The sequence below is a fragment of the Sphaerodactylus townsendi genome, linkage group LG07, assembly GCF_021028975.2.
Source record: "Sphaerodactylus townsendi isolate TG3544 linkage group LG07, MPM_Stown_v2.3, whole genome shotgun sequence".
In the NCBI taxonomy this organism is placed as follows: Eukaryota; Metazoa; Chordata; class Lepidosauria; order Squamata; family Sphaerodactylidae; genus Sphaerodactylus; species Sphaerodactylus townsendi.
In genome coordinates, this window is record NC_059431.1 from 38,722,563 (window position 1) to 38,740,706 (window position 18,144).

An 18,144-nucleotide genomic window follows, 5' to 3' on the forward strand; every position below is an offset into this window, starting at 1 on the left:
AGGCAACCAACATCAAGATAATTCATGCCAAATATTCCCAATTGCTATGTATGGATGTGGAAGTTGGACAATGCAAATGCTGACAGGAAGAAAGGTAATTCATTTGAAATATGGCCTTGGGTGGCAGTTTTATGGATTCTGTGGACTACCAAAAAAGTAAATAAGTGGGTTGCAGAACAAATAAAGCCTGGATTCTTCCTAGAAATTCAGATAACCAAACTACGGTTATCATACTGTGATCACATTATGAGAAGACAAGACTCACTGGGAAAGACAATAATGCTAAGTTGAAGACAGCCTGAAAAGAGGACACCCAGACTATTCCTTAAAATGCAAGCAGCACCATTCTCGGGGGGGGGGGGGGGGCCCACTAGTGTGCCATAAGAAAAGGCTGATGCATACTTCAAAAATAATTATGTCAGCTTCCTGGTTTCTTACACCATTTTGCCAGCAACTGGTGTAATTCTTGAATTTGTATTTTGAAAGCAGCCTAATTTAGATGCCATCTTATGATGGTGTATTATTGTATAAAGTACTTTATTTTGTCTGTGTGAATCTACTGCCTATCACCATGCCAGATTAACTGGATAGTGTTAAAGGAAGATACCGTTCCATTCTTTAGGATCTGATAAAGAATATGAATTTTTAAAATCTGAATGCAAGAATGCTGTACACCTCCATTTCCTCCTGTGCTAACACTGACCTAGGCATCAGGTAATGGGAAAGGGCTGTGTGTGTAGTGAGAGATGTTGAAAGAGTGAAGGGAAAAGGGGGATGCAATTGCACTGTCCCCAAAGAAGAAAAAAAGGGGGAGGAGTTTGGATGTATACCCCACCTTTCTTTCCTGTAAGGAGACTCATGGTGACTTACAAGCTTCTTTCCCTTCTTCTCCCCACAACAGACACCTTGTGAGGTAGGTGGGGCTGAGAGAGTTCTGAAGAACTGTGACTAGCCCAAGGTCACCCAGCAGGAATGTAGGAGTGCAGAAACACATCTGGTTCACCAGATAAGCCTCAGCCACTCAGGGGGAGGAGTGGGGAATCAAACCCGGTTCTCCAGATTAGAATCCACCTGCCTTAACCACTACACAATGCTGGAGTTTCGAGGTGCCACAACTTTCCATCTCAATTTTTCCAGCAGAATGAACTACTTTGCTCTTATTTTGCAGATTCCAATTAGTTAACAAAACTGAATAAAGCACAGTATTAACTTGTTTTCTCAGTCATATTCTTGTCAGCCTCACCACACCCCTTTCTCTTTTTTTTGCTCTCTTTCTTCTTTCTTGCTAGCTTTAAGTCCTGACAGCTATCGCTTGCCTGAATACACTAAACTTGTGTTCTACAAATTAATTTAAGCTAAAAAAGCAGTAGATTTCCCCTGTGTCAGGAACCTGCATAACTTTACCACATGTGTGTATAGCAGCTAGTGTTGGGCTAGGATCTTGGAAAACTTCGAATGCCTGCTTTGCTGGGTAACCTTGGATAAAATGGAGAAGAACAATGTATGCCTCGCTGGTTCTCCATTAGTGAGAAAGATATGTATAAATGAATAATAAATAAAATAGATAAACATTCACAAAATGTGAAGTTTGTCTCAGAGTAGGATTTTTGGAGTGCTGGCATATAATGGAGGAGCTTCACTACAGGCAAAAATATATGGTGAATACTTAGGGCTAAGTAAGTGTATTGTACAAACTATTCTGGATAGTTAAGACTGTGGGCGCTTCCTAAAGCAAAAAAAAAATAGGCTGGTTCACGCACAGGTCTGGCATTTTCATCCAATTAGACACACTGAAAAGCTTCCCCATGGGCAAAAATACGTGGTGAATACTTAGGGCTAAGTAAATGTATTAACAAGACTGCATTTAGAATCAGATGCTGCCATTAGATTATGACTGAGCAGTAACATGATTTGCTCCTATGCTTGTGTGAACCACATGCTCGTCCACCTCCCCTCCCTGTAGTGCATAGAGCTTGAATTAACACATCCCACCTTCCTTGAGCTCCTGTTCAATGTTGTCTTAATGAAAGCACATTAGTGAACAGGAGTTTATTTCCTCTGTAGAAGCCAATAGTCTACAGACAGATTTAACCCCCAGATTAGAATACACAGTGTATTCAATCAATCTCTGTGTGCTAGAGTCTATACCAGTGATGGCGAACCTCTGGCACCCGTGGCAGTCAGAGCCCTCTCTGTGGGCACGCACGAACAGAGTGCCCTCTCACACACACACACATCTAGGCTGGCCTGAGTCGCTGGGCTCGATTATTAGCATTAAACCTAAGACCTAGTTTTGGGGAAGTAGTGTAGGTAACCCTGTTAAGCACTGTTAAACTAAAGTGTGATCCTTTACCTGAGAGTAAGCTCGGTTACTGGAAATGGGGCTTGCTTCTGAGTAAACCCTCCTAGGGTCGTGATTCACCCATTGGAAGAGTTGCACGGTTGCTTCAAAGCAAAGCCATTGACTACCACCAAACTTACTCCTGAGTAATGCACACCTTGAAGCCAACCGTTTTTTCTAAACAAAAACCTCAGTATTCAGGTTAAATTACCATGTTGGCACTTTGCAATAAATAAGTGGGTTTTGAGTTGCAATTTGGGCACTCGGTCTCGAAAAGGTTCACCATCGCTGGTCTATACCAAACTGAGGTTAAACTAAAGCTTGTTATAATGACAAATGTTATTCCTTTTTTGTTCATTCTTCATTCTTGGAGGTGCAAGCTGTCTTGGCAAATAACACTTTTAGGTCTATTCCGTACACCATGTAATAAACCTCATCTCCCTAACCTGACTACTGTGCAATATATGATTCAGCAAAAATAACTCTTTATTACAGTCTGTAGGAAGAGTTGATACAGGCAGTTTCAAGGACATTCAGAAAGCAACATAAATCCTCTGCCCTCAGCCTGACTCAAAAATTACTTTAATCGTCCACATGTTGTAACAAGCTGAGCTTAGCAAGTACTCTTTAAATTGGCTCTTTCAAGGCTGCATATGGATATATCTTTATAAGTTACAATGGGTTTACTTTGAGTACACCTGAAAGTACTCTAAGATGTAAGAATAAAAACACAGATCATATGAAAATTACAAACTCTCTGTAGTGTAAACAGCAGAAATGTCTCTCAAAGAATTAACAAATGCGTTTCCTCACTTAAAGCCAGCATAGGCATCAAAAGTTAGATATGTTTCTACACCAGGTGCATACTTCAGGACAGCCACTGAGGCATAACCAAACAGCCACTGATACAGTTTCTTCACCAGGATTTTTTGTTTGTTTGAACAAGAGGCCCTGACTTGCTCCTTTCCTACCTGAGTGAAACATGAGTAAACAATTTCATTAGCCAGCAATGAACACGCCCCGAAACTGTCTCACCGAAACATTTACCTCATATCGTCTAAAGCACTGTATGAAGTAGTCAAGAGTCTCTTTATGCCAAGCCATCAGATAAAGGTCAAAACAGCTAACATCACATGAGAATCATTTTAAAAGTCCAGTGTATATTGGATACTATGTATACACTACACAAGGTCACAAAAACATAAACAGATATTGAAGTTAGGTAGTTAAACAGGCATCTTCAGCTTAAATAAGGTAGGCAGCTTTTTACTTGAGGGCAAGATTTGTAAATGCTCATCTTTACATTAGCACAGTTACCTCAAAAGAAATTGCTTAAGATTGGAATGTGAAAACTAAAAATAAATCCCCCAAAGTATTTTAAGTTTCACAAACAGCAACATAAGGGATAATTCATTCAGATGCTCTCCCTATAGCTAGAGCTTCTCTCTCTCTATCTCTGCCTAGACTGCAATGCTCATGGTGACCATCTGATCTTGCTTTCTTGGAGAGCAAATTGAAACTCAACTATGACAACCTATTTACCAAAAACATGATGCAATACAAGCCATAACAAGTGCACCTGCCCTGGCTCCTAGAATCAGTTACCCCAACAAATTCTACATCAACAGATACTCTGAAGGAAGTGGTTTTCAAGCAGGGACGTAGGTATAGATTTTTTTATGGGGGGATTCGGGGTTGGGGCCACATCCCCACCCACCCCTAGGGCATGGCCACGCCTCCACAAGCCCCACCCCTGGCTCAGCTGTAAGGGAGGAAGGGCAAGGAGATTGTAAGCTCCTTTGAGTCTTCTACAGGAGAGAAAGGGGGGATATAAATCCAAACTCTTCTTCTTCTTCTAAACTGAAGACCTCAGATTCTCCCTTTAAAACCATGCCGAAGGGGGTGGATTTAAAAGGAGAATCTGGGGAATTTTGGGGGGTGCCTGCAGTCAGGGTGCAATTGTTAAGCTAGCAGCACCAAAATTGTAGGGTATCTTTAGGAGACTCTCCTAATGATACCACCCAGATTTGGTGAAGTTTGGTTCAGGTGGTCCAAAGTTATGGACCCTCAAATGTGTAGCCCCCATCTTCTATTAGCTCCCATTGGAAACAATGGTGGATGGGGGCACCCCCTTTGTGAGTCCATAACCTTTCAGGACCCTGAACCTGAAACTCTCACCAAACTGGAGGTAGATATCATCAGAGAGAAGTCCCTCAGAACAATCCCCACAGAGAGAAGTTTGAGATTGCTGCCTAATGCGCTGAAACAGTGCGCCCCCTGCAGGCCAAAAACTAAAAAAACACTAAAAATGTTTTAAAAACCCACAAACAGGTGGGCGGAGCTTCGGACATGAGTGGGAGGGTTTGAACCCGAGAACCCCCCCCCTTACCCACGTCCTTGTTTTCAAGCATTACACAGGATCTGTACCAAAGAAAAAGTCCAATTTTGTAGAAATTACAGATTAATTATACCACAACATATGGCAAAGGTTCCAAAAACAAATTAACTCACCCATTCTTCTACATTGGGAGCTTCTTCATAATCTTTTGTATGATCCCATAGGATATTTATTTTACCATGGGTTCTTATCTTATTCCGTGTCTTCACCGCAAAGAATATTATTATGATTAAAGCTACAACAATCAGGAATCCTAAGACAATTGCGATAGCCTAGGAAAAGAACAGATACTAATGTTTTACTCCATTTTAAATTCACCAAGACACAGATAATATTCTTAAATAGGTTTACTCTAAACTAAAAATACAAGAGAAGGCAATGAATGTATCTCAAGAATTAGAACTGAGATCTTATTTCAGCCACAGTAGCTTTGCTAGCTGCCTCCTAGATGCAGTTCTCACTAACAGTAATGCTTCACAAAATTGTTGAAAAGATTAAGGGGCCACTAGATCTTTATTTAATTTTTTTAAATTCATAAAGTATTTATATACAAAGTACTGTAGGCTTCAACCAGCACCTCAGTACAGGTATAAATGTCTCCAGCATAGACAATTTCCTCAAGTCATCCCAAAACTTGTCAGTTTGAATTTCAAGAAATCAAGTGCTGAGAGAGATAACACATTAAAAGCTGAGCATGAGTTGTTCTCCTAATAATTAAGCAACTGTATTTAACTCCCAGTGTCAATTAGCCATTAACTGAACTCAACTACTTCAGAAAATAAGGCACCCTACGGCAACTTACATATGTTTTACTGGCAAAAGTCAACACCTGTAGACCATTCAGAAAACAATGAGATTTTTGAACTTTGCTTACTCTGAAAGAAGTTTATCAGTGCAAACAGCAATTTAAAAATAGTCCTGAAACATCTCCAGGAAAGCCAGTACCTATGTAACTACAGATGTCTTGCTTGCTTAGTTCCTTTCCTTTGATCACTGAAATAGTCCTACAGACAAGGCCAGTCTATTTCAGACCTATGTTGCACATCATTTAAAGAGCAGAACCAATAAAGGGGCCATTTTCATCACATTCTCCTTGGCAAATTTCCCCCTTCCAAGACAAATGTCCCAAATTCTTAGGCAATTTACAATGCAAAGTTAAGCAGATCTACAGCCTTTTAAGTTAATAGACTTATAAAGGTGTTAATAGCTTCAGATGGCACAGTAATATAAAAGGCAAATGAGACTTATTTATGAATAAATATGCTTAAAATGGGAAGAGAATATGTGTGCCTGTTAAAGCTCACAGAGAATTTAAGCATGGCTTCCTATGCTTCACCCTTAACTTGTTCAAAGAGTAGGCACTTGGAGTCACCAAAACATAGTTACAGTAGTTTAGCATTTTTACAGGATTCCCGGACTTTTACAACAACTGTGTCAGTCTTACCATTAAGACTTATCCATTAAGCCCTACCCCAGATATAGTTTTAAGATATGGCCAAGTTAATTCAGTGCAAGTAATTCAGTCAATGTCCATAACAGATAAATCAGGTTATTCAGGGAAAGATCTGGGGGGCTGGGCTTGATGGTCCTTGGGGTCTCTTCAATCTCTATGATTGTAACTGACAAGCACCTAACACAAAAGCTAGAAGTACTGGGAATCCAGCTTCTTCATAGGAAGCATTTTAGAAGCTCAAATAGAAGGTTAATTAGACCAGACAAATGGGAGCAGAAGAATTCTGATTGGTAAAGAGATCCAGCCATCTGCTCTTTTTAAGTACAAGTTTCCATCTCATAATTTAATATATCTAAAAATGGTGATAATTTTCTAGAGTACAACTCATGGAAGTGAAATTCAAGACCTCTCCATCTTGTTCATTTTTCCAGTCAAATAGGAGAGTGCTGCAAAAGCTTTAAAAGGGCTACTAGAAGATGTCAGCCAAATAATTGTTTGGTTACAATAATAGCTTTAGTTTTCTAGGATAGTTATCTGACAGTAGCCAATCCAGGGTTCAAATACAACTAGAATCAGTAGCGTAGCGCCAAGGGAACAGGGGGGCGCAATGCATCGAGCACGCGCCCCTGTGGGGGTGTGAAAAGGGCACTCTGGGGGTGGGGCGTTCTGGGACAGGGTAGGGGCGTCGGGCGCATATGTGCCCCAGACGCAGTTCCCCAACATTTCGCCCCAACTAGAGGTTTCACTTTCGGAAAAGCTTCAACAATTAAGTAAAGTGTATACATACCTCCTGAGGTTCCACCACACAATAGTGATACAAATATTGATTCACAAAGAGTGCAGCACTTGTAGGAGCATAATATTGGCTACACAGGGCATAAATTTGATTGTAGAACATCGATCCTGAAGCTTGTGCAGTTGGGTTGACTGCCATGACATATACTATGGTAGCAATGAACATCAAGAACAGCAAGACAGCACTTCCTATGATGATTATGAGATAATACTTCGTTGACTTGGCTATACTATTCTTGGTAACACTTGTGACAAAAACCACCAGTCCAGCAATAAAGCAGATAGCTGACATTGCAAGTATAAAGCCTTTTGCTGCCCGAGGTTCGATATAATTTCCTCCAAGGCCATAAGCACTGCCTCCATAACCATAACTTCCATAGGCATAACCATAGCCACCTCCAAAACCAGATCCTCCGTAGCTAGGATATGCCATACCAGTCCCCAGAGAACTTCCATACATGTCTAGGTCCCAAGCTAGTGTGGAAGCAACACAAGCAAAGACACCAACACACATCACTATTATGAGAATTGACATGATCTTGATGATTCCCGGAGGGGACGTCCATTTGTAGAAGCGTTGCACTTCTTCTTCTGGATAGTAGGAATATGCTGGCTGGGAGAACATGGGCTGGGAATGGAATTCACCACCGTATGTATTATTACTTGGTGCATATTGTGAAGGTTTGCTACAAAGACAAAAGCATTACCATCAGCTACGAACAGCTGTTCACCTCTTATGGAATTATCATAAAATACAAAGGTCATTTCTGTAGATTCTTTCAAAAACAATGCTTTAAAATTTGCTATGAAATCTATATTTAGTTTCAGCAGGTAGCTGTGTTAGTCTGAAGTAGAAGAGCTAGATTCGAATCCAGTAGCACTGTACAGACCGAAAAGGTTTTCAGGGTACGAGCTGTTAGGAATCAAAGCTCTGGCGAAGGGGTCTCTAAGGTGCACTGAATTCAAATCTACCTGATTTATGGTATGTGAATGTTAACATCAGTGGTGGGGTTCAAATAATTTAACAACTGGTTCCTGTGATGGGATTCAAATAATTTAACAACTGGTTGTACACAAGCACCATTTTAACAACCGGTTCTGCCGAAGTAATGCGAACCTGGTGAATCCCAGGTTAACATCAACATGCGAACCTCGTGAATCACTGGTTAACATCAACATACAGCAAGGAACTGAAAGATCAGCACTAGTTACAATACTAGCTGGGTTGGCCGGAGTCTTGATGTACACATCAGTTATCTTAGTGACCCTAAAGCTTCCTTGCCTCTGATAGGACCCAAGGGGAAAGTCAGTGTATACAACAGCCTTTTCTTGAAAGAAATCCAGATGGGCAGACACGTTGGACTGTAGCAACAGAATAAAACATAAGTCTCATGGCATCTTAAAGGCCAACAAATTTTATTCCTTCATAAAGTTTTGCTAGTCAGAGCTCACTTGATTAAATGCATAAGGCATCTATCAGGTTGATTTAGATACACAACAGAAGGGCAATGATGGACTCTTCCTTTACTCTGAATTGTAAAATGCTTTGGAAAGCTATCTAGCTAAAATGCAAGGTACGCATGTGTGTATAAACAACAAGGGAGAAATTTATCTCTTGAGGTAAACAGATTTCACATCAAGGCATCTCTAGAACAAGAAATAAAAGTGATTTTCCCTTTGAATGCATAGCACAGAGACAAAGACTTCCCACCACTACTGTAATGAATTTTAAAAGGGAAAGCTACACAACTGTGCCTTCATAAGTACATACATATTTCCCCATGGACCTCATTGTGTGATGCTAAATCTTGCAGTCATTCCAGAAGTTCTTACAAGACAATTCATTTTAAAAAATGCATATTATATCCTAACCTTCAATCTTTTGGCAAGGTGTTGCATTTTAAAAATGAAGAGCACAAATACTATTCAAAGGAATAACACAAAATTTATTGGGATGGATCCAAAGTTTCAATTCTCCTAACAGCGGGGCATTTCTGGACACACAGAACATGCTTTTTCTGCCAGGGCAAGGCTTCTTGCAATGGAGGACAGACTCCTTCTATAAAAGGATGACTCCACCATTAGCAGAACAAAAACCTTAGCTCCAACCCTAAGGATAGTATTTCAGCATACGCGAATATCCTTGAGAAAACAGTTTTAAGATAATAAGCTTTGCAGCTTCCTTCATGCTTATCAATATTTCACAGAGAGTATCAAAGACAAGACCGTCCAGATGTTCTAGGAGGTGGGAACACCACAGAATAGGTCACAGAAAAAGACAGAAGCAATGCATGTCTTCCAAAAGCAAAGGAGAAGCTGACCCTCGGAAGCGCTAAATAGTGGAGCAAAATAATCAACATCACTGTGCCTTGAATCTCAAAGACCAAATCATCTATACCAAATACAGAGGACTGGTTCCAAAGGTCCACTAATTTCAAAGTCTTCTCCTGGTGCAAGAAGCCACTCTATCAGAAAAGGTACGTTCTATCAAAAGAAGGCTTCTTGCTCTGAAGGATGCCTGTATCCACCATGAATACTATGTGTTTGTAGATCCAGAAGGATATATCTTCTTTGCAATCAGCAAACAAGTCCACATTTAAGAACGGGTGGTTTAAGCAACATGCTATCTATATCAAATGGGAGAGCAACACATTGCACGTATAGTAATGCACAAATACAAAACTGTGTTGAGGCTAGCAAATCAATTGGGAAACATTTCCTCATATGGTATAATTAAAATGCATGTTCTTTATGAGGAAATGTTTCCCAATTGATTTGCCTGCCTCAACACAGTTTTGTATTTGTGCATTACTATACGTGCAATATGTTGCTCTCCCATTTGATATAGATGGTATGTTGCTTAAGATTTTGATCAGTGTATGGTATAATTAAAATGCATGTTCTTTATGAGGAAGTGTTTCCCAATTGATTTGCCAGCCTCAACGTGGTTTTGTTTTTGTGTATCCAGCAAAATAACAGCAGAGATATCCATACAATTTATACTGTTGGCAAAGCTGCACAAATTCATATCTCTAACAGTGTGCACAACTTATCTGCAATAGTTTGAACTAACAAGAAAAAAAGAAAAGTAGATATTTACAATTCGTCGGGTCGATAAGGCGGCGGACTTTCAAAAGGTCTGGACGACATAGCGGAAGCTCTGAAACATTAAATGGAAAGATTTATGTCTATGATGAAAAATAAAAATAATAACCATTAGTTCCATAAGCATAGCCATGTTAGTTTGCTTCAGCAAAACAGACCAAGAGGCCAGTGGCAACTTCAAAACTAACAAAATGTATTTTAGCAGAATCTTTGAGTCACAGCTCAATTTATCAGATGCATCAACAAAATATTATTCTGTAATAAATGTCATAAAATATTACTTAGTCTCTGATCTAATAAGTAAACATCAGTATTTATATACCAATTGAAAAATCTAGTTTAAAAAACCATATTGTGAACTCTTAGCCTGATTAGAGACATTGGACTACAGAGCCCTGTATTATCAGAGACACTGAAGATAAAAGATCACTTCTTTGTACTTTATAGAGAGCTCACTAAATTAAGTATGTACCAAAATCTCACCCTAAAGATTTCCATGATAAGCTTTCTTGTAAAACTATTGAAACCAACCTGGTCTCATACTCCTTCAACCTAATTCAGCCTTTTTTAAAAGACAAGGCAGCAGAAGCAACGTGAGGCATACCCCTCCCCTGTGAGGCACCCATTCTAATTGAGACAACAGATCTGTGTATGCATTCTTCTGGGCACATAAATCAGGGGTTACTCATGTTCCACAAATATTCCCAAATGCACTAATTTTGTGCAGTATTGTTTTGCATTAGAAAATTTTTCTCCTTCTCTTTGTCATCACTCAACAGAATTGAAGGACTCCCAAATTTCCACTTTTTAAACATATACAATTTTAGCATTCATACAGGTGTGAACTCAAAAGTACAATGACTGCACACATACACAAGCAACTCCTGAATCTCATATGTTGTAAACCTATTTTAGGCCTTTGTAAGGATCTTCTCAAACGATTTTATATATTCATATACTGGGATAATTTGGAACTGTTAAAGGTAACAGGATGACCAGTTGTGTTCCAGCAGTTGTGATAGTCGTGATATTTGTGAGGTAAACTGAAGTGCCATCCTAATTGCTTTCTGACAGCCTAGTTTACCATGCCTGCAGCCAACCACAGCCCTCCAAAGCACTATATAAACCCCAGCCAAGATGCTCATAATTAAGATAGAGCACTTGGCATGAGACTATCTCTTTATGACCTCGTGGGGAGGAGGTGCTTTGGTAATCGAAATCTATATTTCAGGAGAGTGGGGAAGGTCCTTGCCTGACACAGCTTGTGAATGGCAAGTCGATCGCTTCTTGAAACAGCCACCACTGGAGGAACAGGAAAGCTAAGAACATTTCTGAGGGGTAGGGTGCATGCCAGATGATGGCAATAAACATGGCTGTTTTCATTGGTAACTGCAAACACAGGTCTTCATGAGCCACAGAGTTATTACCACCATTCTAGGAATTTCCCTATCTCTAAAGTAAAAACTGTCCCTCCCCATTTTTCTCTCACCACTAAAAGGACTGGCAACTGAGGGTGGGAAGATGCCCACTGTCACTAGGAAAACGGCAACAGGTGAGTAAGTTTGGTAGCATGAGAAGTAGAATGCTTGCAGAAAGGGGGGGGGGTGAAGGGGCACCAGGAAAGGCACATGGATACACCACAATGCCTCTGTAAGAAGCCCTGGGTATTAACAGCTGCCCCACCTTGGGATAAGCTGATGCCAGTCATGCCCTCTGTTTACTCCCTTGTTGTGTGTTGGCTTTCTTAGTCTGATTGTCATGGGAGTATCAGCAACATATTACTCCAAAATTGGTGGCTTGCAGAGGGGTTACTGTGAGCTCCAGTACAATTGTTTTCTACACCTTGTTGTAGTTGTCTGTCACATATTCTCTTTCTGCAGCCAGTAATCCCAACAGCATGCTAACATCAGGTTCTGAGGATCTGACTGTCCATTATAGGCAGCTAAAATATACAAACTAATTGCAACCCCTGTATTCTAAACAAAGTTGCTCTTTTAGTAATTTGCTGAACATGAATATGGTGACAAGTAACCCCTTGAACAAAACTCATATTGTTAATTGAAACATATTTGCGATAGTCTTGCAATACAAAGATTAAAATGAACAATCAGAGAGAAAAAAATGTAGTTGCATCACACCATTCACAGTAGCTGTGGTTTCAATGCATTCTACCAGGCCACGCTTACCTATGCGTTCATGCATTTGACCAGGCCATGCTTACCTATGCTATTGTTTAGTTCTATAGCAGGTCTACTGATAAAACTTGTTCCCAGACTTTGAGGAAACCTTGCTTCTAGGATCTCCTTTCCAATCTCAGCCATTCTTGGCCCTTAAGGCAAACTTCCAGTCTTCTACAGCTTTCTACTGTATAATTTACAACATATAGTACCTGCAGGACTCCTCCAACACACTAGAAGTTCTGAATCACTGTACTCAGCAATCAGAACCATTAAGTTCTCAAATGGTTTTCAACACTGAATTAGGATCCTTAACATAAAAGTCTTAGCATAAAAAGGGTCATTAATACTAAAAACAGATGAAAAAAACCAAGTGACTCAAAGACAGCTCATAATCACAGTGTCTCAATCAGAGATCTCTTGTAAAGGCCTTTTCCTCATCATTGATGTATTGGGTTGGAACCAGGCCTGATTCTATAAATGAAGTGATCCACAGAAATGAAGTGATCCACAGAATATTATGGCGGCTAGCACTACTCCTTGAAATAAGAATTCGGCCAGAATTTCTAAATGCCTTTTGCAAGGCAAGCAAAATGGGGACCAAATTTGTGTGAGAGAAAGTAATCTTGAAGGAAGCCCTATAGAGATACATAGATTTGAGGCACCAAAGACGTAAGGGGAATTATGTCTTCCAAGGACAGCAGTGTGTAGGGAGAGGGGTAAACTACCACCACCACTGACTGGAGCAGAGAAGGAGGCTACTCACAGATCAAGACAGAAGCATTCTAGAGACTGTAAATATAGTCAGTTGTATTGTCGAAGGCCAAACAGCCCGGAAAACCCACCACAGTCAGTTGCTTCCAGTGGTGGGATTCAAATAATTTAACAACTGGTTGTTTACAAGCACCATTTTAACAACCGGTTCTGCTGAAGTGGTGCGAACCTGATGAATCCCACCACTGGTTGCTTCCTATTGATTAATGCAGCTTAAGCAACTGCATCCTTGGGTAAGCGACACTAAAATGTGTGCTTGTAAAGTAATATCAGACAAAGTGACATAGTGGCAGAACAATTTTACAGGAGGCTGGCACTTTTTTCTAAAATCTTCAAGTACTAAAGACTACCGCTTATCCACCAGATACTAAAGATCCTCTCAGATCAGTAACCAGAAGCAGAGCTCTGGTTACAACCAGTCTCTCAAAGATCACAACCCAAAGAGAGAGAGAAAAACATTTTCCAAAATTATCAAAAGAAACCGAATGAGAAAAGCCCAATTATTTACTAAAGAACGGGCTCCCCATTTGCGTTGGATTTAGCAGTCAGCAAATCCAGGCCATCGACGCTGAAAACACTTCTAATTGAAAACTCTTCTAATTGTTTAAGATAAATCAGAGTTCGAGGAATAGTTGTTTCAAAAGCAAGTCAAACCTCGTCCAATACCGATTCACTCGGGATATATGGAAGCCAAAAAGAGTTGCTTCCTTCCTTCCTTCGTCCGGCCAGCGGACCACGCGCGACGGCACTCAATTACAACCCGCCTCCGAGAATAATAACTAAACAAATTCGTTTCAACCAGCTTGAAACTTAAGCGGCTGAAACGCAACCCGCAGGCAGCCCGACTGGGCTTGGGCATCGCGAAGGGAAGGGAAGGGAAGCCAGCCCGGGAAGTCTCCCTCGCGACGAAACCTACCTTTCGACAGGTGCGAGAGTTCTCTCCCAACCTCCTCAGTCGCTCTTAAAGAACTGCCCTCGCCAAGGCGCACACGCCACACCCAGGCAGAGGGCATGCGCACTGCCTCGCTCGCATACCTGGGGGAGAGGAGGGGGTGGGAGAGGCGACTGTGCGCCCAGACCCACCCAGGCTGTCCATGGGAGCTTGGAATGCGCGGAGGAGTGGGAGGCGCAACGCGCGCCCCTCCAGTGAATGCAGCGCGCCTCCCGCCAGCCCCAGGCCTGGGTGGACCCCAGCGGGGCACTCCCTCTCGCTGCCTCTCCGCCTGTGTGACCCGCTCACCTGAAACTCGCCCGGAGGGAGCAAACTGGTTGTACTGGCCCTTTCCCCAGGGCGAGAGCGCGCGCTTAAAGCGGCAAGGACCTGTTTGGAGGAGCCGGAGAGCCCCGCTGGCTCTGGCCACGCTTCACCAGTTCAATGCAACTGTAAACAAGGACGGTAGATAATTTATTTTTTCCAAAATAACGCAGGCACCGTCGAGCCTCAAAGCTTTTTCCACCGAGTCAGGGCGCTTTTCAAGCAGGTGTACATCGGTGGGACAACCTACGAGTTTACTCTTCAAGCATCTAATCGCGAACCGCTCTGACTCACGAACACTTGGGTAACTTTTGTTTCTGGAAGCTACTGCTGGGTTTTTGTTTTCCCTTACGTGCTGTAGACTGACATGGCTGACTATCCTTCTGGAAGGATGAGATGTTCTTCAAGTCAAGAATCCATGTGGGGGGACAGGGGTGATGTTTTCCCCACTGGATTTTTTCAGTCGGTTCTCTACAACTTTGAATTTCCTGAATGAGGGCATCTTTCTTCAATATAAAAATGCATATTTACACTGCTATTAAAAAAACATATTAATATAATGAATGTTAATACTAAATGTTAATGAAACAACACTTCTGTCCTAAAATATGAGTTGAAAAGCAGAACATGGATTTGAATCAGGGCATGAACTCTCAATTATTCCCTACCACAAACATCTAGGATTGCCAGGTCTCCCCAGCCACTGGCAGGAGATGTGGGGTAGGGTAGCCAGATTCAGGTTAGGAAACTTCTGGAGGTTTGGGGGTGGAGTCTGGGGACCTCTGAGGGAGTACAGTGCCCTAGATTACAGCCTCCAAAGCATCAGTTTTCTGGAGATGAGTTGTAATTCCAGGGAATCCCCAGGTCCCACCTGGAAGCTGACACCCCTATGGAACACATAACATTATCAGAGAAGGCAGCATCTCAGAACATGTGCAGAGAGTCTTCTATTACTCCTGACTGGCCTCCGCCTTGGCATCTGAAATTGTTAATCATCATCAATTGTTTTGACTGCCAGCTTAGTATAAGGTGCTCTGTTGAATAAACCAGGAGAATGAAGTATTTTCCATTGATCCTCGCACTACTAGGATCCGTCCACTGGTCTGCCAAACCCTCCAGATCTTGTCTGTGATTAGTCAAAGCTCACCAGGATTCATCTGCATGATCTCCAAAAACAAGTCTGGCTTCTGACGGGTCAAACCTGCACCCAGGTTTTTGTTTCAATTGCCAACTAGCCACCCTGTCAGCTCATGTTTCAGAAAACTAATTGAAAGCGCTTGGACTTGTGAATAAAATGCTTTTGTCCTGACACTGTTACAATTCCATACAACCTTCCAAATGTGGTTGTGATTTGCCTCACCACATTAATGTCTCCCAATGTCTCAGGGACAGGACACGCCATTTAAGCAAGCACAGTAAGCACTGCTACACCCCTCCCTAAAGTTGCTTTTTGCTTGTCCGGCGTAACTCATTTGCCAAAGAAAAATTCTTCCTAGTTTCCATTCCTGTGTAGAGGCTGTGCAGGGGTTTTTTTGCAACCACTTGAAATAATGCTACGTATTAATCATTGCATGGATTGCTGACATGTTGCTGTTACCTATAGGCCAATTGACAGGTCCAGGCACAAACCTAGGACAGCTGTGCATAGACATTAACTCAGCCATATTTATGCTGTACAGGGCCTTGAAACAGAGGTGCATCCTAAGCACAATTGCATCCTTTTTAATCAGTAGGGTTTAATTGGTGTAACTTTGCTGAGGATAGAACTACAAGTCACTTATGCAGTAGTCCATGGGAGTAAGCCATATCATATGTACCTATTGTTAGTCTCTAGAAGGGTGGGGGGAAAGTTTGGGGGCAGAAATTACATCACATGTTCAGCTGAAAGCCAGGATATGACATAAGCACACCCTGGTTATCCCCAAAATACTTGTTTTGGAATTTGGGGAATGACCAGAGCATTACCGAACACCCTTACATCGTATCTGGGTTTTGGACAGATTGTGGTAGCCTGCTACATCATTTCCACTCCTTGCCCTGCCCAGCTTCCAGGGATGCATCCCTACTCAGTACCCATTTGGCAAAGGTTAGTGAAAACCTTACCACTGAAGCGTGGAGCTTTCTGGCCCAAGTAGCCTTCCTAGCAGAAGAGCCACCAAAGGATACTTCCACATTTGGCTGGGCAGAGTGATAGGATACAATCCAGTAAATTATTTGCCTGTGTGGGCCTCCCACAAAGTTGACAGGGAGCAGTGTAGGATCAAACCAGACTGCAAGGCTAGCTTCCTGATTTTAGCACACCAACAAAACTTGTTCTTTGTGGGTCACTTCTCACGTGACAGCACAAGCCAAGGGTGTGGATGGATTGCTGACATGATAAACTTGACAGAAGATTGACATAATTATCAATGAGATTGAGAAGAGATAGAAGGAGCGGAAGTGTTTAGATATAATTATCAGTTAAAATGCTCCTATGTAATGAATAGATTGAATATCTTCCACCTTTAGAAAACACCAATGAATATCAAAATTCTTTTGTGACCATGGAGCTAACAGTGTGTTGATGAGTCAGTCACTTCAATGAATGGGTGCAGAGGGCTAAACTGAACCCAAATAGCAATTTTTACACCAAGATTTTATCTACCACTTTAACTGAGGTAGTCCAAATGCTTACATTTTTAGAATGGTTCTTATGATAACTGTGCTAAAGACCGAAACATGTCAAATAGAATAGATTGTACTGTAATGGATAAATAGGTGCCATTAGGAAATAATCCAGAATATTTTGTTAATAATTGATACACATGCAGTGGCAGACAGTGGGTAATGAAGGTGATAATTAAAATGAAAATTTAATTTTATTTATATATTTGTACCCCACCATTACGTATAAATATATTCATTAGATTTTGGGTGCTGTGTGGTTTCCGGGCTGTATGGCCGTGTTCTAGCAGCATTCTCTCCTGACGTTTTGCCTGCATCTGTGGCTGGCATCTTCAGAGGATTAAGATGATCCTCTGAAGATGCCAGCCACAGATGCAGGCGAAACATCAGGAGAGAATGCTGCTAGAACACGGCCATACAGCCCGGAAACCACACAGCACCCAAGTGATTCCGGCCGTGAAAGCCTTCGACAATACATTCATTAGATTATTTATAACACCACACTAAAACCAAAATTTAAAGTAAAACTATAAAAAGTATAACCAACAGGTTAAGTCCTTAAACACAAAACCAAAAGGGCCTTTAAATTCACAGCTTCAAAACAACTGACTTGCTTAAACCAGCAGCACAGGGTTCTGGGAATCCAGTTCTGCAGTCAGTTTTTCTTCGGATTTTGCCCTGAATTTTTCCAAGAACAATTCTGATGAGATCTGTCTAGGACTGCTCACTAAGAAGCACTAGAATAAAAATTAGTGTTAAAAGTTTTAAAAACATTTTAACAGATATTTTAAAACTACAAGAAATTACAAATATTACATTCTTGAACATTAGAAAAAGTCGGATAACATCTCAATATTGTCTTCCTTGTTTTCACATATTAAACTTGTAACCATGTGTCTGTTCCTCTACTTTGTGTCTTAATGTTTGTGTTTTAATGTTATGTTCAAAATGTAATATAAATGAATTTAAAATAAAATAGGCACTTACGTAGTTAAAAGGTGCACCTCAAAAGGTACACAGAGCACATTCAAAAGGTACACAGAGCTGTGAAATCTTTTTTTTAATGGGTTCAAACAGCGGTGATACAGTACTACATACATGCATCTATTCATTATAAAATGCTTCCAGTGCAATCCAAAATAAAGTTACTGGTACTTCAGTCGAAGTCCATTGACTTAAATC

General features: G+C 41.1%; 1 protein-coding gene across 3 annotated transcripts in view; it reads right to left on the reverse strand.

Annotated features, from left to right (window-relative positions):
* OCLN (occludin) overlaps positions 1-14,200 on the reverse strand; it is a 33,455-nt gene extending 19,255 nt beyond the window's left edge. Inside the window, exons 1-4 of one of the 3 annotated variants that reach the window (XM_048504593.1) lie at positions 13,960-14,200; positions 10,088-10,147; positions 6,980-7,673; positions 4,853-5,011 (exon numbers count right to left, since the gene is read on the reverse strand). In XM_048504593.1, coding sequence (XP_048360550.1) covers positions 4,853-5,011; positions 6,980-7,673; positions 10,088-10,137 — 903 coding nt within the window. In that variant the 5' untranslated portion in view covers positions 10,138-10,147; positions 13,960-14,200. Of the gene's footprint in view, positions 1-4,852; positions 5,012-6,979; positions 7,674-10,087; positions 10,148-12,313; positions 12,445-13,959 lie in introns of those variants that run through there. The other 2 variants (XM_048504591.1, XM_048504592.1) reach the window with 2 other exon arrangements.
* Positions 14,201-18,144: the final 3,944 nt, after the last annotated feature.